Below are 22509 nucleotides of genomic sequence, written 5' to 3' on the forward strand. Positions count from 1 at the left end.
ATTGCATAAAAAACAACAGCACAGAATAATTAACTGTACAATTACCTAAATAGTGAACTTAATCCCTGCAGGAAGTTTGTGTAAAACTAGCAAGCTGTGAAAACTTAACGTTAAATATTGCATTAAATTAGACATTAAAAAATAAATAAGAAACAATAACAGTTTGTGAAAACACATCCTAAGTCATTATTTATTAAGAGTTTAACACTCAGAAATCAGTTTATCAGGACGGTGTGGTTCGATCAGAATAGATAGATAGATCCAAAGTTTCTGTCAAGTTACCGTATTTGAGAATTGAACTATCACATACTCTATTTTCCTGTATTTTTGCATACTACTGTACCCAGTAGTCTGAATAGTCATCAAGTAAACAAAGTCAACAGACAGGTATGGTGTGACACTGTCAGAATAACTGCACCCTTCGCTCATTATGGAGCATTCGTTCCCCCTGGTGGTGTAGTTCAGACAGGGGAACGTTGGACAGATTGGATGGGATGATATGTAAATGTGTTTTTACCGTATGTTGAAGGTCCATTCTCAAATGACGTTATAATATTTATCCAGATATTTGACTTTCTTCTTTCTCTCTTTCATTTGACTTTTACTGATTTGCAAACGGTTGCAGAGTTTAATGTTGGTGTGTCCCATTGCAGGGACTCATTTAACTGAGTTTTAATATTAATAAATATCATTGATGGAGCTTTAATGCATAAATAGTCTACTTCATGTCTGTCTTTGGTACTTGCTGATTTGGGACTCTAAGGGCTCTATGTTTTTCCCTTTAATCCACATCCACAGTCTAGTCCTTAGGAATATGCATCACCTGTATTATTCATTTGGCTCATACAATCAAATACTTTTAAATCTGTCAACCACTTGAGCAACCAGCAATCCACCCCAGCTAATGTGCAGTAAAGATTACTATATTAAGCATGTGAGGGCACTCTGATCTGCAAACATGAGCCATGAAAACAAATGTTTTGTTGTTGTGGTAGTGGTAACGATTGACATTGAAAAAGGACATGCTGATTCTTGTGGTCGGGAACAAAATTGCAGAACAATGTGTGTGTGTGTGTGTGTGTGTGTGTGTGTGGCGCAGGTCTCCAGCACATGATGAAATGATCAACGCCAGTTTTACTTGTCTTGGCATAGTGGTTATGCAAGACAGAAGACCAGTTGTGTACTGTTTAAGCAAGAATCAATCTGTGCTGAAATAAAAACACAAAATGTTGTGCGGTGACACTAAATCATGCCGCAGCTCACGTCCGCAAATGATGAGTATGAGTCAACAGCTGATTTATAGATACTCCGAGTGATGTTTCTACTATATCTGTCTACACACAGTGCCCAGTTTGCTTTCGTCCTGTCTGTGTCGAGGACGGTGCTCGCGAAATAACTCTTGAGGCATTGATTTCCTCATGACCCAGCCGAAGTGTTTCTTTGAGCCAAGACATTAGACGTTCATTTATCCAGAGTTACACCACTCAGAGGGAGACACATACTTCAAAACCTTTAGGCTAGTTCAATCTGTGTGTGACAGACGGGACACTATATCTGCCATTTGTGACTCACTGTTTGAAATATTTTTGTAGTACAAAAATTTTATTCAAATAATAAAACTGACTGAACCATGCTTTTGCAATTCTGTGTGACTATTTTCAGCCCATGTGAATGTGTCCTATAAGGCCAGAGAAGCAGCAAAGTGAGAGAGGAGGAAATGGCCGCCTTACTGTCTTGGGATTGTTGACCTCTAAATATTCAAACAGGACAGTCATGACTGACACATTCATTAGCTGCAGTGTGAAAGACAAGTAAGTTAAAATGATCATCGCCTGTCTGATGTCTTAACTTTAATTTATATTAATTACTGTAGGCCCACATTGTTATTGAGATATAATTGTTGTTTCTTTTCTTTTGCAATATTTGTATGAAATATTTTTTTCAAAGTGGCATTAACTAAATTGAGCAGACTGTAAGAAAAAAAAATACAGTTGTATTTAGTTTAATTTGTGCTTTTACTTGTGCGAAAGGGTGAAAACAACGACAGTTCCGGGTCAGGGATGAAAAAAACGTTGAGATTTGTTTTTGGCACGCGCGTCACTAACTAACCGTTACTAACGTCCGTTTGCCGTGGACGTTGAGTTTGTAGATGCGCTAAAATATTTTCAGAAGCAGTTAAACGGATCATCTGCCACAATAGTGTACATCAGAACAGAAACACGGAACTGGACCAACATTGGCTAGCTAAATCTGAAAAGTTTAGGCGGTCGGAATAACGTGAGCGCCGCCGCGGCTGTGTGTGGATTTGCTAGATTAACGTCAGTTTGGTAAACCTGAGCTACAACCACCGCGAGTTTAACAAGACTCGGCAGGATCTCCTGATATAAAACGGGTGAGTAATTGTGCGCCTGCTCCTAAACGTGTAAATCTAAACTGCAGGACAGTCACTATGCTAATCTGCCCGCAGTTAGCTAACGTTAACTAAGCACCTGTAAGTCACCTGCCAATTAAGTGCGTTAACAGGAGTTGCTAACTTAGGTAACGTTAGCTACATCTGAATGTAACGTTAGCAAACAAAACCTATTCCCGTCTTGTGAAAATGTTTAATTTAACGGTACAATTTGGGGATTATTTTACTTGAAAAACTGTGAAATTAATCACTCCTATTTATGATTGTAAATATTAATTAAACCGATTCGTGAGCCTAACGTTGCCGTCGATTTAAAATGAACAGCTCAAACCAATATTTGTAGCTTGTAGCTTGTAGCTCAGTACAGCCACGTTGCAATAATCATAAAACAGTGACTGTGATTTACAATTTCAGTGCTGACTTATTTGTGTTTGGTTAGAACCATTGAACGAGCAGTTACAGTAGTCTATGAGTAAAACGGTGCAACATGCATATAAACATAAACTAAACTTGGCTATGTTGAAAGATATCAGTTTTAAACATTTTTTGCATCCTTAAGTGATTTGAATAAAAAATTTTTTTTTTAAATATTCAAAAAATATTTTTGTGTATACTATGTTCTGGAAAGTTTATACGCAATATTATTTTAATGTGTAAATCTGTGTTGCTTAAATGATGTCCCTCTAAAGACCAGCGTTATGGAGGAATGTTTAGTGAAACTGTATATTATATTATTATATTATCCCAACATAGTTTTAGTGGTTATTATTACTTTATCTAGACAGTATGTTTTTAAAGACGAAGTAGTTAAGCAAAATTATTGATTAGATAATAGATGCATGAAAGTGCAATCAGTACAATAATTCTGCAAGTAAGATCAGTAATGACCATTGATAAAACTGAGAAGACTCTTTTTAAATGTAAAATGAGAGTTAGGGTTACTCCAAACAAAATCGAATTTGGTATGTTTGCACAAGCAAAATGGTGGTGTGTGTGGTATTGTATTTAGTTATTTATCAACCCAAACACAGCCCTGCTTTTGACTTTGATTGCTACAGTGTGTGCTGGCTAAACTTTGTTTCATATTATCACATAGCTTCACCATGACTGCCTCTCAGTATTCATTTTTATGCAACCAATTGAGTTTATTTTTTCACATATGCTTTGGGCCTCATGTTTTCAGATTTCCCACTGCATCTGCTCTCAGCAAGATTTGTGCATCATCTCCCGTGAACATCAAAAATCAAAAAGGACGCAGTGAGTATTTTGGCATATGACAGCATTTTCCCACCTCCACTAACCAATTTATTGGGGGAAACCCTGAAATGCAGTGCACACCTTGTGTGTTGGTAATTCACTCAGTTTGTTGTAGGAATGTACCCTGATTCCTGACCTGTCGATCAGTGCCCACATCTCCGATTTGTGCGGTAATTTCTGAGGCTGTAGTTTGTGGTGGTGTTCACTGGACAATAGGTGCAATATTAAGTGATCAAAATTAGGTGGAACTAAACGGCAATTCAGTCTGATTATCAGAAGAGTTGGAATGTAATAGGTTATCCTATATATGGCAAATACGGTTAGCTATCAAAGATGATTGACTGAAAAATGATTTTGCATCACCCATCATGCAATGATGATCATGCAAAATATTTGTCATGTCACAAATCATGCTCGTAGGCAAATCGCTGAAAATTGGATTTTCAATGAGGCACATATAAACTTTCCACTTTCAGCAGATAAATGTGAAACATTTCCTTCTAACTTATCAATTGTGAGGATTTGCTGCCTTTCTTTGTCTTATGTTTGGAGTGTGGGTGGACAAAACAAGCAATTTAATGTCATCAGTTTGTGCTTAAGAAATTTTAATCATAGATTGTATTGACCAAATGATTTATTGAGGAGATAATCTGCAGATTAATCAGTAAGGAAAATTGTTTGTCAAAACCCAAGTGATCTGTCCTCTAAAATGCAGATGAACAAGATTTCTAGTAGTGAGTGGCAATGCTGTATTTAATGTGTGTTCTTGTGTGTGTGTGTGTGTGTGTGTGTGTGTATGTTGTTTGCTTGTATGTTTTCCAGAGAACATCCAGTACTCACGCATCTGTGTTGATGACTGATGACAAGTCATGGGTAGCTGGAATTCATGAAACTGCTGAAATGTCTTTAATCCTAGGACTACCTACACGAGGATCAGATGTAACAATTCTCATAACCAAGGTCCATGTGCATCCCCTTTGTGTGCTTGTGGAGTTCTGGGGAAAATTCAGCCAGGAGAGGGCTGCAGATTATGAGTGCCTGGCCAAAGACATTCAGTCTCCTGGAAACACATTTCAAGAGTTTGAAGGCAATCCTGGTGACCAGTGCTTGGTTCAGAAAGAAGATACTTGGTACAGGTCCCGCTTAGTCTCAAGAAATGGAACGAAATGCAGTGTGTTCCTCATTGACAAAGGGATGACATATAGCACCACCACAAGTAAACTGGCATGGCCTAAGAATAAGCACTTCCACCTGCCACCTGAAGTGGAATTTTGTGTGCTAGCTAATGTGGTGCCACTTTCACCTAAGAACAGATGGTCTCCAGTGGCTCTTGAATTTCTGAAATCTCTTTCCGGGAAGTCTGTGAAGGCACATGTGCAAGATGTACTGGTGCAACAGAGAGCATTTCTCCTGCACATCCCTTACATATCCAGACAAATGTATGAGATGGGAATTGCCAAGAAGCTGTCTCCAGATATGTTCCAGGACTTTGTTCTTATGTCACTGCAGTCCCATAGTGGAGCTGAAGTGTCTCCAGAGACTCGCCACATCTCCATGGGAGCAGGAGAGCGACTGCACAAGCAAGAGCTCTTCATGTACCCAGAACTGCCAGCAGGAACTGTGGAGACTGTCATAGTCACAGATGTGACAAATCCGCAGCGGATTTTTTGCCAGTTGAAGGTGTTCTCGCAAGAGTTGAAGAAACTCTCAGAGCAAATCACACAGTGCTGTGAGGGCAGAACGACCAATTGCATTGTAGGTCCAGAAATGATTGGGTTTCCGTGTGCTGCAAGAGGACATGATGGAAGGTGGTACCGCTCTGTTCTACAACAGGTGTTTCCAACCAAAAAAGTGGTGGAAGTGTTGAACGTTGACTATGGAACAAAGCAGTTTGTTCAAGTGGAGAATGTAAGACCACTGGCTGCAGAGTTCTTCAGGATGCCTGTTGTGACTTACATCTGCTCCCTCCATGGAATCATTGACAAGGGGTTAGGATGGACAACCAGCCAAATTGACTTTCTCAGGTCCCTTCTTCTGTACAAGACAGTGATAGCCAAATTTGAGTACCAGAGCATCTCTGAAGGTGTTCAGTATGTCACGCTCTATGGGGATGAAAACAGAAACATTAACAACTTGTTTTGTTCCAAGGAGAGCTGTTTTCAGGAGTGTGAAAAAACACTTGGACATTATGCCATCCGTAGCACTGCACTTCATCCAGCTCAGCAAGAAAAAAAACAAAGAAAGATGTTAACTCCTGTACAGGCTGTAGAGGAAAAAGAAGGAAAAGGAACAGTGGAGAAGTTGCCAGCAGAAGACCTCTCTCTCAACTCCTCACATTTGGCAGTAGTTCAGCACGTATCTAACCCATCAGAGTTTTGGATCCAAACAAAGAACTATGCAAATGAGTTGGATGAACTGATGGATAGTATCTACCTTCTGTACAAAGATTCAGTGAATAAAGATGTGGTGAGAAATCCAACTGTTGGGCTTTACTGTGCTGCCAGGGCAGAAGATGGTGACTTCTACAGAGCAACTGTGGCTGAAGTTGGTGAGACCCAAATCAAGGTGTTCTTTGTTGATTATGGAAACACTGAAGTGGTTGAAAGGAGTAACATCAGGAACCTTCCTGACAAATTCAAAAAGCTGCCATGTCTTTCACTGAAATGCGCCCTGGCTGGTATCAGGCCGAAAGATGGGAGATGGAGTCAAAGTGCTTGTGAGTTTCTCATCAAAGCAGTCACAGATAAAGTACTAAATGTACATGTGACAGCAAAATATGACGAGTGCTACGTTGTCCAACTAACGGATCCTGAAGCAGAGGAGCAAAGAGATCTTAGTACACTGATGTGTAATTCTGGCCATGCTGAAAGGGCTGAGACACAGAAACAACCCAAAGCCAAAATGACCACGCACCCTGCCATTCTGTCCTCCACACGACTTCCAGATGCAAGACTCTCAGGTGTATGCAGGAACGATGGAATGTCTTTCCAGACTCTAAACATAGTTGGCCCTGCCGGTAATGAAAGAATGATACCTACATTCAGGGAACACATGTTTCACATTGGAAGTGTCCTTGATGTCAGTGTGTCCTACATCGAAAGCCCAAATGACTTCTGGTGCCAACTAACACAAAATGCAGAGCACTTGAAATTGCTCATGCACGACATACAGGCCCATTATACAGGCAGTGAGTTTCAGCCTCTTGTTGAAAGAGCTTGTGTTGCTCGCCACCCTGATAATGGAATGTGGTACAGGGCCCTTGTAATTCACAAACATGAAACTCTTCATGTGGATGTGTTGTTTGTTGACTACGGCCAGACAGAGACAGTCTCCCTCTATGACCTGAGGAGGATCTGCCCAGAATTCCTCACTCTGCATGGCCAAGCTTTTCGATGCAGTCTGTTAAATCCTGTTGACCTCAAGTCTGCCACAAATGAGTGGAATGAAGAAGCAATAGCAAGGTTCCACAACTTTGTGGAAACTGCTGCATCCAACTTTGTGATTTTGAAGTGCACCATATATGCTGTCATGTACAGTGAACAGAAGGTTGTTTTCAACATTGTGGATCTAGAAACCCCCTTTGAGAGTGTTTCCACCAGTATGGTCAATCTAGTCAAAAGTACATCGCCAAAGAAAGCCACTGGGCCATCTTTCCATCTGAACACATACTACTACTCAACGCACAGCATCAAAACTGGAACCGAGGAAAAGGTCACAGTGACATGTGTGAACAGTGTCAGTCAGTTCTACTGCCAGCTCGACAGGAACGCTGACGTGATAAAAGACCTCAAGGTCAAAGTGAACAATCTCTGTCATCAGCTTGAGAATGTAAATCTTCCAACAGTCTTTGGAACTTTGTGCTTTGCAAAGTACACTGATAAGCAGTGGTACAGGGGACAGATCAAGGCCACAAAGCCAGCGATTCTGGTTCATTTTGTGGATTATGGTGACACCATTGAGGTGGACAAATCTGACTTGCTTCCAGTTCCCAGAGAGGCTAATGACATCATGTCTGTGCCTGTGCAAGCAGTTGTATGTAGTCTCTCTGATGTCCCTGCCAATGTTCCCAGTGAGGCAAACAGCTGGTTTGAAACGAGTGCGACAGAATGTACATTTCGAGCACTAGTAGTGGCCCGAGAACCTGATGGTAAACTGCTGGTTGAGCTGTATCATGGAAACACTCAGATTAATTCAAAGATCAAGCGGGTGTTTCAGATTGAGATGCACACAGAAAAACTGGTTGTCTGCCAGGGTAGGAGAGCACTTGAGGCTTCAGCAAGTCATGCACAGAAGACTCCAAAAGCTGTCCCAAAACAAGCTGCGGAAATGGAAGATCACACTCAAACCATAAAGAAAAATGCCTCCGCCCCAAAACCAGCACGTCAAATGAGAGATGGTGACATGAATGTACAATCTGCCCCGAAACCATTGCACCATGTTTGTGAAAATGGTCAGAAGGTCAAAACTGCTCCGTTAGAGCTGTACAGACCTCCACACCAAAGGCAGTCATGTGGAAGTACGCCAAGTAATGCGGGAGATTCTGAGCCGGCAGGTGCCTATATCAAACCAAGAAAAGAAAGTCTTCCAACAGACACAAAACATATTGACTCCAAATCAACTGATGCAGAATCTCAGAAGGAAAGCAATGTTGAAAAACTCCCTAAACTTTCAGACCTGCCCCCAAAATCTATCACATCAGGTATGGAAGTTGATGTTTATGTCTCACACTGCAACAGCCCATTGAGTTTCTACGTGCAACTTGTCAGAGAGGAGAATGGAGTGTTCTCCCTTGTGGAAAAGCTCAATGATCCCCAGTCAACCCCCCAAACTACAGACATCAAAGATGTGCATCCAGGTGACCTTGTTCAAGCAGTGTTCGCAGAGGATTCCTCATGGTACCGAGCAGTTGTAAGAGAAATCCACAGTAACATGATGGCTCTTGTTGAGTTTGTTGATTTTGGAAATATGGCAATGACACCAATTTCGAAGATAGGCAGACTCCATAAGTCCTTCTTGCAGCATCCCACGTACAGCACGCACTGTATGCTGAGCAATGCTGCAGCTCTTGGGAAAGAGGAAGTGCTTGATCCAGAAGTGGTGTCAGCTTTCATAGAAGACATTGGTGGCAATGGAGAAAAGGTACTCAAGTGCCGGTTTCTTAGGCAGTCAGAATCTGTGTGGGAAGTCAGTCTGGAATTCAGTGGTGTGAATCTCATGTGTAAAGTACTTACTCGGTGTTCGGAAATCGTCTCAGAGAAACTCCGACAAGTTAGGGAAAAACCTGTCCAGAACTCTTACATCAGGCATGTGCCAGAGAACTCACAGACATCGCTGCTGAACTCCTGTTCTTTATGTTACCACCAACAAGAGTTTTTAGAGGGACAAAAGTTAGAGGTCTCCATCACAACTACACATGATGCTCAGACATTTTGGTGTCAGCCTGCAGACCCAGAAGAGCTTGATAAGATAACATCAAGTGTCTCAGAAGTTGGGGATGCAGCTTATCTCAAGCATATCGACCCAGGCTCTCTCTCTCCTGGCAGCCCATGTATTGCTCTCTTTTCCGATGATCATCTTTGGTACCGTGCAGAGGTCGTTGACAAAGATGGAGACGAGTTGTCTGTTCTCTTTGTAGACTATGGAAACAAGTCCAAAGTCAACATTACAGAGGTGAGGGAAATGCCCCCTGACCTGATGGAAACTCCTCCACAGGCGTTTTTGTGTGAGCTTGAAGGCTTTGATGCTTCACATGGATCTTTGGACAGTGGTGCTGTAGATGAGTTGTCAGCACTTACAACAGACAAAGTGTTACATGTGACTATCACAAGAGTAACAAGAGAAGGAGGAAAAATAAAATGCCATGTGCAGATAGAATGTGAGGGCCAGGTGATAAACGAGGCACTGAAAACCTGGTGGAAGAGCTCCACAACAGAAAACAAACCTGGTCCAATTGGACTGACCACTTTATACGAAACACTGCTGCAACATGATTCAACTGCGAAAGAGACTGCACCAGCTGAGGATGAACTAGAGTATCTTGAAAGTGAAGAAGTGGACACTGTTGTCGCTTGCGTTCACCGACATATGGACCACAGTGAAGAGCAGAGTGCTGGCGAGCTGGCTGACAAGATCCCAAAACAATCAAGTATTCTGAAGAGCTGTAAAAGCTCAAAAGATTCTCTTCATTCTGAGTCTTTTGAGGAGTCCACAGAAGAAGAGAGGGATCAGATTTTGTCAGAATGCAAAATGATCACGCCAGAGATCAATTATCCATCGGCGGAGAACCCTGTGGGGGCCATAGACGAGTCGGAGATTGCAATGACTGACTTGGAGTCTCTGCCTGAAGAGGTGAATACCTACAGCATGGAAAGCAGCTTTGACATCATAAATTCTTCCAGTAAGCAACACATTCATTTCTCCTTTTATCTTTGTTTCTGGTTAGTAAACAATATGGTGCATCTCCTGTCCATCAAGTAAGCAGATGAATCATGTTAATATGGAATTTAATAGTATAACAAAATTTTGTATTCTGCTCATATTTTATTTGCTTGTAAAGTTCGGTCAACTCACAACCGATGGTCACCTGTTCACCTGTCGAGTCATGGTCAGTGATTGTGTGAAGTTAACAATTTTACTGTAAATCATTTGTTGCTTTTTATTCGTGTTTCCAGATCCAACTGAGGAAAGAGATGACAGTGAGCTTACCATTGCAAGGGATACTTGTGTTTCCAGTGCGACTACAGTGAAAATGGTGAATTGTGTGACAATGACTGTTTTATATATGACACACACCATCACTGACTTGAGTACATAGACTTGATGAAATGTAATTGGGTGTTGTGTTCTTCTAAAGGTTCCCCGTGTAGGGGTTTGTCCCAGGGACTCCATTGATCTGTTTGAAACCACTGATAACATTTCTAAAGATTTAAAGCAGGTACATGAAGTTGTTTGTATCACTGCACACTGTACATGAAAGGACAGTTTACCCAAGACTTGTCTTAACTTGAGAAGTATGTACTCATGTGTTCGATTCCTTGGTTTTACTTGTGTGTTTTGTCATCTTGTAGATTCACACTGAATTGGTGCAGCCCTCCTTTGTGCTTTCTGCGTTTGGTGAGGGATTCCTAATTCTAACCATTCCAACACTTGTACAGTGTAGGCTTAGCCTATGAAATGATCTGAAAAAGGGCATCATTTTTAAGGCAAGCAGTCACATTAGTCTACAACACAAGTAGCTTTAGGTAACTAAAAAGAGAAGAAATTGGAGTGCATCTTGGCTTTATATAGGTAAAAAGTAGTTAAAAAGTCACACTCAGTAAATGTAGGTATTGCAGGTGGAAATAAGTTTGGTTTGCTAAAACAAGTGTAAAGTGTAATACTGTGTGTTCTGAAATGACTGTATTTTGATGGAGTGTCATTGTTTTTATAGATGCTCCTACAGAGCAGGATATTGCGTCTATGTGTACATACCATGTGTGCAATTCAGATGGATAAATGCAAACATGAGCCTTATTTGGAACGAATATTTACACAAGTAGTGTGAAACAGTGGAAGGCAGGGTCATTTTTAGTATAATGAAACTATGTAAATCCTTTTAATCTCATTCAGTTGTGCCAGTAAAAGAGGCTTCTTACAGGTAAGCACTCAGAAGCCTTTCGGCACCACATGAGTTGTTAATCTAAGTCATCTGTCTTTATATCTGCAGCCTCGCTTGCTGACACATCAGCCAGTGAGCCACACACCTGCACAGCTCCCTCTCAAGATTCGGTAATGAATTTGAATCCACAGAATTTTAAAATCAAAGTGCAAAACTTGTCACGTCCGACACGTGAATTTTGTCTTTATTGCTGCTCAGGGTGACAGGGTTGAAAAGGGGACCTGTTCTGTTGAGGCCTGTTTGGCAGATGTCTGCACAGGTAAGACACTGCAGTGGCCTTATGAATAAACAGCAAAACAATGTGCCAGTGTGATTACCATAGAACTTCTATCAGTTCTATCACAGCACTGCTTTATAGTAATTGGTAGTGGATGAAGCATCATTTCTCAATGTGTACTGTGTTCTCAATGATTTTGCTTTTGTCCCTTTGCACTGCAGATTCACTCGAGCCAAGTGACGATGGCAAAGTCAGCGGTGCAAGAGAGAACCGTCTCAGCAGTATGACAGCAGAGGAAATGGTAATTTGCGTCACAGTGAATTTCCCCATGTGAGGCATATGCACCTGCAGTTTTGTTTATATAGAGTTTCAGGTCTGTGGTGTAGTTGCAGCTTAAGGTGGGTAAAACACAGACTGCAAATTCTCATATAAAAGCTGGCATTCAAATAATAACCGTGGCCAGCATGGAAAAATAACGGCAGTCGCTAATACAGGTCAGATAAAAACAAAAATTGAGGAGGGTGAAATTACTTGTGGCCAACAACAACAGCTGTCATGGTTAATTCAACATAATGTTTAGTTTATTAGTTTATTTATTTTTGCACAATTTAAAAAAAAAAAACCCAAAAACTGACTGAGATAACAAATAATATGCATTGCAGGGACAGGTAGAAAACCCAGTGGGCTTATTTGAAGCCTCCACGTAAAGAATGTTAAAATTTCACAGTTACAGAGAACATACAATTAAGATACAGAAAATAATATGGCTACATAAAAGTGATGGCAAACTAATAACACAATTCTGTAATAATAAACAATAATAACAGTAATATCAATATAAAAGCAGAAAATGTAAGTTTGTGAGTGTTTGGGGGATATTGGTTATGTGCATTTCCACAGCACTAATGTCATCAGTACAATAACAATGAGATACTCACCTCTCTGCTGCTCCGAGTTTCTACTTTTAACAGAAACACTGTTTCATCCACCTATTTAATTCCAGTTTTCCACTTTTTCCTAAACTGACATTAAGCTGCTATTAATTAAACTCTGCTTCCTGTGTATTTTTCACATTAAAAGCCTACCAATAACAGGAAGGCTGGGAGAAAAAAAAATCAGCTGGAGTGTTGCGCTCACTGTAGCTTAACATCGATTGGGAACAACGGAAAAGTGAAGGACTGGAATGAAGCAGGTAAAATGGGAATAAAATCCTCCAATTCAAGCCTGTTCTAAATACAGGTCTGGTTCTCACTGCAGCTGTTATATGTAAATACTACACTTACACTACTGTTCATTTGATTGTGTCTGAAATTGTCTTTCTTTACATTAAAATGGTGAAATTTATTCAATTTCAGATCCAAAATGAACCACAGCTTCCTTGTTGGGAGTTCCCTTGTGAACAACGAATTGGTGAGTCATTTCGAACACAACATACATAATACAGCATAAGATGAGCAATAATAAATACTGCAGACCTGCAGACTTGGGTTACAACGTTAATATGCTAAAATGTGAGGTTACAATTTTTTGAGATAAGCTATTATAAATAGGAGTGTGGACATTTACAGAGACCACTGGTTACCCCCGCTAGCTGGCCTACAACACGTAATGTGGTGTTCTCACATTATGTATACGATATGGAGCGTGATTGTGATTATCTTCACAGAAGCTCCTTCAGAGCATGAAATAGAAATTGGAGACATTACCCTACAGGACGAGACAAAGGTAAGGTCGAACCCAATTGAAAATCATTTTTAAAGCCGTTTGAACCAGTCTTGAGTACCTACATAGAAAGACTGAAGTCTGTATTAGATTATTATTATTATTATTGGTGATGTGTTCTGTTTCAGAATAACTCAGCGACTGAAGACGAGACCTCGGCTCTTCACAAAGATAAACTCTCCGGTTTGATTCTATCATCTTGACTGTTTCAGTGTTAAATTGGATCGTTGGACCCATTTTGGGCTTTTTCCCACATTCCTCTTCCTGTTGGATCTGTTTGCATTCTTTGTAGTATATTTTATTTTGGCTAATGGTTGATATTTGTTTTTGCAGCTCTGCCTTCTGACACAGAGCAACAAGCCTACGCAGTTCCATGTTCAGATTTGGTAATAGAGATCAATCAACACAATTCTAAAATGAAACCCCAAAACATCACATCACTGACATGCGAATGCTGTCTTTATTGCTTTTCAGAGTAACCTGGTTGAAGAGGTGACCTGTCTTGTCAGAGAGATCTGTCTGACGGACGTCTGCAGAGGTATCAGACTTGATGAACAACAAAATGTCAGCCATTATTTGACTGCAGAGGAAGCTGAAACAGAGGACAGTGAGCAGCTGGTGCCTTCAACCCCCAAAGAAAAAGAGGTAACCGTTTGCATTCATGGACAAAGACGATGCCTTTTTGATGGTTTGGTTCATTCTAATATAATAGTACAGAGTTGATGTCCAAATGGGTATAGATAACTTTAATACTTGAGGTCAGTGTGTTTGCAGTGCACATTGCTTTGGCACATGCACTTATTATGATTGTGTTTTTAGAGTATTGTAGTTATGTGTTCGCATAGAAACACTGGTTTCAGAAACCTTGATAAGACCTTTTTATACCAGGTTTTGAGAGACCTGGATGTGCTACCTGGAGTACTGATAGATACTGTGGCATGTTGTCCAGGTTTCTGAACATTCTTTGTTGGTACAGAACATAACATAAAACCTGGAGACTGTTAAGAGTCGTGTTTCTCATGTTCCATGTGAACATCAAGAAGATCAAAACCAGGAGAAGGCTCTAAGTTGTGAATCTGTTGTCGATTTCCAGGATTTCAGCAATGGTGAGGAAGAAATGTCTTCTTCTGATGAGGACAGTTTTGGTAAGAGATTATTAATAATTGATCAAATTATATCAGGTGAGGTGAAAATTACTGGGTGAAATTGAACAATTTTAGCATGAAGTAATAGTGGGACACATTAAAGAAAATAGAAATATGAGTTTTCAGCACATCGTTCTGTCATCTGCTCTCTGGCTTTAAAGCACCACTCCATCTTTCATTCTAATCTCCATTACCTGCGTGTTTCCTTTACAGGACTGTATCTACAATCTGTGGTAAATGCTGCATGCCAATACCAAATACTGATTAAATACTTCCTTTTTAGAGGCGCAGCTGTCAAAGATAACTCATCTCTCTCTGATCATCACTGATGGTTCTGCAGATGTTCTGCCTGTTGAGCAGCTGCCGGAGGAGTAACACCATTTACCAGACATGTCAAATGGAAATGTATTAAGTGCTTTTAGTTATATCAAACAGGGTCAAGTTCAGTTTTTTTTAGTTGTGTTTGTTGCTCAATGGCAGTCTTGATTTATTGGATTTATCTTTATCCTTTGGCCCAATGGCTAATTTCATTGTTCCTATTGAAAATCGACCATCTGGTTGAAAGTGCCTTTGTCAATATTTTAGGAGTTTGTTGTTGTTCAGCATCCATGTGCTTCCCCCGTCTTACTTGGAGCAGTGTTGTGTTACAGATGATCTGTTCTGATAAACTGCCTCATAATTCTTTGGAAAGTACCGAATCTTTTGTTGAATATAAAATACTGACTTGAATGGTTGTCAGGTTGTGAAGTGTTGTGGTTTTCAAGAAAGTATTCTGTGTGGATACATGCATGCGTTGAACATATATTTATGTTGGCACAATAAATATCATTACAGTTCTATTCGAGATGAGTCGTGGTTTGTCTCGTCACTACCAAGAACTACTTTTAGTCAGCTGGTATTTCTCGAGTGTAATTTATCAATCAAATTATAATAGTATTTACTGAAAGTAAAAATTGTCCACATTTGTTTCGTCTTTGCTTCAGTCTCAACTTGCATTCAAGCATTAATGTTTGCAGAATTTGAAAATCCACACTGTCCTGTCTTCTGTTTGTCCAGTTTTAAATGTACCTGTAGACAGTGTGGATGGATGAGGTCTGGTGTCCACAGATGCAATGACAGCACTAATCCTTCATGGTTTTAAATGATGCCTGGAGTCTACTGTGTCCTGAAGTGTTATTTTGTTTCATCTTACTAGTTAGAGCAGGATGTTTTGTGTTTAGTTGGCTTTGTTCCATTGGATACAAGTGCTGGACTGTTTGAAAAACATTACTACTCTGGTAGCCTTGTAATATGGTGCGGTCTCTCTAGGACTACATGGTGTTTGGGATGAAAATGATGTGGTTTGTGAAAATGTCTCATGATTTGGTGCAGTCTCTTAAAATGTCTCAATGTAGCTGCAAAGGGCTTCTGCACTCCCCTCATGTCACTGAACGCTTAAACAAGTTAAGAGCATGAACAGGAACGTAGCGACTTTGGTAATATATGGTATTAGTTGTTGAAAAACAAAAGTTAATTCACCGCGTATTCACTTCTATTATAGCTTGACAAAGACTCCATACAAGCACTTTGTAAGAGTGACATTTTAAATGATCAGAGCTTCTTAAATAAGTCAAAAGTAAACAAAGACTCTAGTTGTTAAGAATGATGGCGACACATAGTTGTTGGTGGCCCTCTTGAGTTCAGGCCAGCATATTATGCAAAAGCTTCAGTTTCAGCCTTAGAACCTGTTTCTAAGCTGGAAGATCAAGCCACTTAAATAAAGTTACAAGCAGAAAATGTGTACAAACCAGATTTATTGGATTTCTGTTGCATATAAATGGCAGATATTTCAGACGGTAAGTGTATAAAAGTAGAAGGCATGTTAACATGTCATTGACCCTGAATGAACAGTACTGTGAGTTATGGCACATGGTATCTTTATGCAACCTTTTTAGTGTTTGTATCCTTTTTAATGATGCTGATTTGCTTACATTTGTTTGAAATCTGGATGGAAACATTCAGTTTGCTATCTCGGCTAGGTAAACAAGTCATCTAAAATCATAGGAGTCTTCAATCTCCCTTTTTTCTTTTAAACACCCATCTCTAGCCCTGCGATTGGATACCATTCTCATTATAGGCCTCATCACGTAATCACACTGCAATCATAATGTAGCCTGTCTCTGCTGGAAGGTCGCGTATCCAAAGAGACGTACGATATTTGCATGAAGTAACATTATCATTATCTCAGCTGACTTTATATACACTCAAAGATGAAAATGATTAAAAGAATTTCTCTGAGGAAATTGCTGGTAATAGTGAAGATTTCACCAACAGTGAAAAAGAGGAAGTGCTCAGCTGCTCGTACGCAACATTCAGGCCCCATGAAACAACGCTGAGTGTTTATCTGTCCTGCTGGTGAGGTAGAGATTATCTCTCCTATCCGTTACCACTCAAATGTTATCCTTTAGTCCATTTGGAATGCAGAGTAGGCCCCCGGCTCGACGTTTTGGGAGCATTCCACTGACTCCCGCGCACGAGGTGAAATCGTTCAGCGGACGGCCAGATATTTTCTGCAGTAAATGAGGCAGTTCAGATGGCAGACTGAAGCACAGTGACGTTGGTTCCTTGAATGAGGTTTTCATCTTGCCCATCAATCAGAGGGTCCCACTGATTGAAGTTCCTCTCTAGACCTGAAAAAATGATGCATAATTCAGATTTGCAACAAAACCCGGAGTTGAAATGTGTGCGTTTCCGCTTTAACAAATGATAGTTATGATAAACCTGTGAGATACTTGATCTTACCTAGATGGCGTTGTAGAAAGGCTAGTGTTGCTTTGTTGCAGAGGTCTATGGCGAGCTCCGGGTTGATCTCTCCCTTCAGCTTCATCAGTTTACCGATCCAGTTGCCCGTCAGGAAGGTGAAGTCCGGGAAACTCTGGTGGACTGTACCTCTGAAGGAAAACATCAGCACAAAGTCAGAGGAAACAACAACGGCTTTTTACAGAATCAATGGGACTAAACAACAGACACAATTTTAACCCAACTTGAGTTCTGCCCGTTATACCTGATGGTGATCATTTTCCTCTGTATGACGGCTGAGTCCAGCTTCTTCATGCGGCTGATGTTCCCCGCCCACTGGAACTTCTCGGAGTTGATGAAGAAGATCGGCTGCTTCACCCGAGGAAAGATCTCGTCATCTAAGGGGAACATCCAGGCGTCCAGCGCGATGCCACACCTGATTGAAGAGAGTTTCCAGGGGAGGTTATGGCAAAATACAAATATTGGAGGATATTGTACATTTATATTGTACATTTAGAATTATAAAAAACAATTCTTATGTTGTATCATATTCGTGTTCCTCTGAAACAAGGAGGCATGATGATGGAAGAGACCTGGATGTACATTGTGAATCCACATACTTGAATTTAACCTCTTTGCACAGAGCTTCCACCACTGTCGCCCCCCCGAAGGAATGCCCCATCGCTGCTATCTTGCACAGATCCATGGAGTCCTGTCGGCCGGGAGACGAGAGGAGATGAAGAGTTTACTACTACAATTAACCAAAGGTTCTCCATTAAGGATTTTTGAATAACTTGGATAATAATTTAGTTGAGGTCACTGTGAAAGGATCAATGTGACATCCTGACCTCATTTTAATATGAATATGGCATGTCAACAAATTCCTCTTTACTTAAGTGAGACTGTCCAAAGTGGTGACCATGTTGTATTTATCAAAGCTTTCTCAAAGGTCGCACTACAAGGACAAAGTAGTTGAAAAACAAACTTAAATGGAATAGGAATCTTTGTGCAGTAACAGTGTGACTTTAAAGTATTTTATTGGGGAGGACACTTTATGCCTTTATTTCAGTGGAGAGACGCCACAGTGGCCACACTGATTAGTTGTCACATTTTTTTCTTTTTTCCTGTGAATTTCTGGGAGACGAATCTACTGTAATCATTAACACAAAAATAACCCTTTATTTCCTGCTGACATGCTCCAGCTTGTATGATCACTAGTTTCTGTTGTTGAGTTCTGTTCTGTTGCTGAATCGTGTGTGCTGCTGGCTGGTTTTCACTTCAAAAGAATGATCTCATGAAAAGGTTACCTCCAACGTCGTCCAGTCAAACTGTGTTTGCAAAACATTCTGCACTGCTATCCCTGAGTTGATTTCAGTGAGTTTATCCAGAGCCAGAATGCATTCATCTGCTCTCTGTTTCACCTGGTTAGGAGAAAAGGAAAAAGCATACTCTAAACATTACCACAATTTCACATAAATCCAAGCCTTTGAGATACAAACTCAACATAATAAAGTGCGGCATTTAAAAACAATTAAGATAGCGTAGATGAAATGTCAAGATTAAAAGGGAAAATGGTTCCAATGTGAGAGACATATCAGATAAAAGATCAGCAATTATAGTGAAGAAACAAGGGTGCGGTTTGATTCGAACGTCACAGTCAAGCAGCATATCACTGTGTAATCACTGAGTGTAAAGTTCAGCTGTTGTGCAATCCAACTGCAGTCAATGCTAAATCCACATTGTATAAAAGAGGAATGATGTCCCCATCTCTACCTTTTATACAGTGACTGTTGACTCACATATGCCGCTGTCATTACGTTTAGAAACATGGACTTCACCTCGAGCGTACATAAATACTCGTTACCTGTTTATTTCTGAGGGGGAATTCGCTCTCTCCGTGCTGCAGGCTTCTGTAGTACATCCACTCTTTTACCAAGCTGTCTTGGGCTGAGGTGGATGTTTTAGGCCCTTTCTCATTCGCCTTCTCTGACTCTGTCTTCTCACGAAAATAATACGTAGCTGAGGAGGACTGGTCCCTGCATAAAAAACAAACACACAATGCAGCAAAATTATAAATCAGTCAAAAGCTAACTGCCAAAAAACAGTGCTAGTCCAAACTATTATTTGGATGTGTTTGTTGAGTCCAAAGTTAAAATGGAAATATGATTAATACAACTTCCTTTATGTTCCGAGGAAATATTGGGTGTGAGCAGGAGCTTACAGTGCATCCTCTTTCAAGGGAATGAGGAAAAAGGAAGGACAGTTGCTAGGTTGCAGATTGATATTTGTTTATGGTCAGAAACTCATTTAGCAGCGTGACAAAAAGCACCTCTGGCTGAGCAGCTGGACTGACCTCTGACCAACAGTGCAGGCATGTGAAACTAAAGTTCTGTCTCATGTCACAGCTATGAACTAAGTCACAACACTAGCATATGTTTTTTTTCCCCCCTCTGTGGCTTTAAGCCTTTAACTGGCTGCTAAATCTCAGTGGAATACCACTTCGGTCCACATGAGTGACGGACCAACTGTGGCCATTCTGTTCATCTCCATATGGTCCCCTTGTCTCTATACTGAAAAGAAATGTGATGACCTGGTTCGTACTATTGTCTGCACACCCTTTCCACTCCTACTCCACAGATAAACAGTCAGCCGCTTACAGAGGAGACTGCCCTCGGTTATTGTTTGCTTGGCTAACGTTCAACTAGAATTTCCTCCAACTTAGTTTCACTTTTTCACTGTACACTTTGAATATAGTTCAGATATCTAAAGATTCTATATATGAAAGCTTACATTAACTGCTGACCTACAATCCTGATTTGTGTGCTATAAGAAGCTTCCTGTTTTTGATTAATTACATGTCAGCTAAAACTGCATTTAATAAAGAATCTATATAAATACCTGTGTTCCACGGACGCCACAATGAAGCCGTGAGAAGCCATTTCTGCACATATAGCTGAATACAAAGTCCTAGGAAACACCAAGGAGATTTCAATTACACCATTCACAGCGGCTGAAGGGAGAGCAGCACGTCCAGTTTGTAATGAGTGAATACTGCAGTGGTGTTAAAACTGATTGTGTATACCTAAAGGCTCCGAGGCCGTGGGAGAAGATAACTACAGGACATTTTCCACTGGATTTAAATGGAGCATCCAAGAAGGCTGGGATCTTAAAGGACCCTGAAATAAACAAATTATGAAAAAGTGTTTTTTCTTTTAGATCATCATATGACCATTTCCCAAAGCACACTTTCGTGGTTGTAGGTTTTCCCTCCTTTCAGGCAGCTGCTGGTTCCCCACACACTTCTACAGTGTGAACATTAACATGCAGAATTGAAACTTGCTTGGTAATCCAGTTGAAAGTGCAGATTGATTTTTAAAAAAAAAATCTTCTCAGGATGACTGTGCAACAATAACACAACTCTGACTGAAAATGAAAATAACATTACGCAAGCAAGTTTCTCAGCTGATTTAAACACAGTAAGGAAGAGAAGGGAAGCCAATGTCTGCTTGGAAGGAGTGAAAAACACTCAGATCTAAAACTATGTGGTATGAACATTTAAAGTAATATAAAGTAAATTACATTTGTCATAAATTAACAAAAACAGGCAAAAAAACACTAGTATGTTCCTGGAAAAACTAGCTAACACAGCGTACACTTGTAGAAAACACTCTTGAAATGTTCTGTATATTGCTGATTTAAGTTGAATTACCAAAGAGGTAGTTGAAAATCCTTTCACTGAGAGTCCTGTTGATTTTCATGAAGTCTGCCAGACCGTTAAAATACTCCCTGCATGGCACCCAGTCTGGTTTTTCTGCCTTTTCGGTCTCTTGACAGGGATAATAGAGCCGAAAAAAGCTGCCCTGTGAACAAGACAGACATAGAAGTTCACACAAACACATGTTTATCATTGTGTGATGAGCAGCATGTCCCGTTCACAAAACGTGTGATTACATGTTGTTGTCTAGCAGATAGCTGTCTCTTTCTCATGCTGAAACTGAATGTTGCATTTCTTCACAGTGACTAAACAAAGATGTAAGTAATACATGACATAACATCCATTCCAATAAGTTTGTCCAGCTTTACAGGCCATGATCTCCAAGTAATCATACCCAATCATTTCTGATCTGATTTCTTATTTCTTTTCTTTAGGGGCGGAAGACAAAACAGAACATCTGCTCCACTGCCACAAGAAGCAAATACTTCTTACATTTACACATACAATGTCAACATATCCTCTGTGATCAGACGTCCGGTCCTGCACAGTTACCTGAGCAGTGTGGTCCATCATGAAGTCAGTGCATCCCACCGCATAGGGGCCCTTGGCTGGAGGGATCCCAAGATGATTGCTGCAGGCGTTCCCCATGGCTAAGACACTGAGCGTGTACCTCCTCTGGTCTGCCGAATAAAGAGACACTCATTTTATCAAATGCTCAGTCAGCTTGACAGGAAGCAATGACTATGACCTAACAGGGATGACTTGACAAAAACAAACAAACAGGCAACTCAGACCGTTTCTGATACTGATTTCAAGTAGCGAATTTAAACGTCAGCAGATTGTGAACACAACCCCAATTTGAACACTTCTATTAAAGAGTAATAGAGTGCCTTTGTTAACGTATGAGTTTATTAGTTTTTTTTCACTGATTGCTGCTTTGAGTGTCGGCCCTACGTGTGAGCCGTAATTGAGAACGTGCCGAGGTTCACTTCTTGATGTAACAACCACACGTAACCTTACAGCTGTTTACAACTAGCTATAGCTGTAGAGGAAGCTATGTGTGTATTTATGTGGCGAGTCAACCCCTACCTGTCCTTGCCCGCTCGTAAATCCTCTTGACTAATAACTGTACAAAACCTCCATGATAAAACATCGACCTCAGAAACGCTAGTTTCAAATGCCAGCTAACCTCGGTATCTTCTGGTTAGCTGTTAGCAACAAACACATTAAATATAAATATTTAGCTAACACAAAAAACAATGCCTACCGGAGATACAGAAGTAGTTGGGTGCCAATGTTACTACATCAGTTTCGCAACATTACGACGTAACTAATGTCACTTTTCTCGAGATAAAGCTACCGGTCTGAGTCACTTGGGAGTGGTTTGACAGGTCGTTAGTGTTGGAGTTACGCTAGCTAGCTACTACTAGCATGGGATGGGGGCTAAACCAGAGTGGTGAATGAAAAGTGTTTGGCTACATCCCCCGTCCCGTAGCGGTCGCCCCGCCTCTGGTTGCCTAAAAAAAAATCACTCAATTTAAATGTATATACCACATAGGTTAAGGGCAGGGCCGCCAAACTCATATCGCAATAATTACAGTGTAGGCA

General features: G+C 40.5%; 2 protein-coding genes across 3 annotated transcripts; one reads left to right on the forward strand and one right to left on the reverse strand.

Annotated features, from left to right (window-relative positions):
- Window positions 1-4567: 4567 nt before the first annotated feature.
- tdrd6a (tudor domain containing 6a) lies at window positions 4568-14783 on the forward strand. Its single transcript, XM_070926306.1, has 15 exons — window positions 4568-10064; window positions 10339-10418; window positions 10521-10601; window positions 10735-10780; window positions 11097-11129; window positions 11373-11434; window positions 11523-11583; window positions 11763-11857; window positions 12897-12951; window positions 13208-13266; window positions 13392-13446; window positions 13597-13649; window positions 13738-13908; window positions 14357-14408; window positions 14692-14783. Exons 1-15 carry the CDS (start codon window positions 4568-4570, stop codon window positions 14781-14783), a joined length of 6492 nt encoding a protein of 2163 aa, XP_070782407.1.
- A 1403-nt stretch (window positions 14784-16186) lies between these two features.
- pla2g7 (phospholipase A2, group VII (platelet-activating factor acetylhydrolase, plasma)) lies at window positions 16187-22293 on the reverse strand. 2 transcript variants are annotated; one of them, XM_070925905.1, is made up of 11 exons: window positions 22169-22293; window positions 21454-21581; window positions 20896-21046; window positions 20269-20362; window positions 20085-20153; window positions 19051-19222; window positions 18494-18607; window positions 17807-17898; window positions 17452-17622; window positions 17190-17338; window positions 16187-17077 (listed from the first exon to the last, which is right to left on the reverse strand). In XM_070925905.1, exons 2-11 carry the CDS (start codon window positions 21547-21549, stop codon window positions 16977-16979), a joined length of 1209 nt encoding a protein of 402 aa, XP_070782006.1. In that variant the 5' UTR covers window positions 21550-21581; window positions 22169-22293; the 3' UTR covers window positions 16187-16976. The 2 variants fall into 2 exon arrangements, with proteins under 2 accessions (XP_070782006.1, XP_070782005.1); XM_070925904.1 differs by lacking the exon at window positions 22169-22293 and adding an exon at window positions 21991-22054.
- Between the last annotated feature and the right edge of the window lie 216 nt (window positions 22294-22509).

The sequence above is a fragment of the Enoplosus armatus genome, chromosome 19 (assembly GCF_043641665.1).
Source record: "Enoplosus armatus isolate fEnoArm2 chromosome 19, fEnoArm2.hap1, whole genome shotgun sequence".
Lineage (NCBI taxonomy): Eukaryota > Metazoa > Chordata > Actinopteri > Centrarchiformes > Enoplosidae > Enoplosus > Enoplosus armatus.

Coding starts and splice junctions, on each gene's coding strand:
- pla2g7 (XM_070925904.1), bottom strand. CDS start 22,054: ATGTTTTATCATGGAGGTTTTGTACAGTTATTAGTCAAGAGGATTTAC. Junction 18,608..19,050: donor TCCCCCTCAGAAATAAACAG/GTAACGAGTATT, acceptor TCTCCTAACCAG/GTGAAACAGAGAGCAGATGA. Junction 17,078..17,189: donor CTTTCTACAACGCCATCTAG/GTAAGATCAAGT, acceptor TCATTTTTTCAG/GTCTAGAGAGGAACTTCAAT.
- tdrd6a (XM_070926306.1), top strand. CDS start 4,568: ATGTCTTTAATCCTAGGACTACCTACACGAGGATCAGATGTAACAATT. Junction 10,065..10,338: donor TGACATCATAAATTCTTCCA/GTAAGCAACACA, acceptor TCGTGTTTCCAG/ATCCAACTGAGGAAAGAGAT. Junction 13,650..13,737: donor CAGTTCCATGTTCAGATTTG/GTAATAGAGATC, acceptor ATTGCTTTTCAG/AGTAACCTGGTTGAAGAGGT.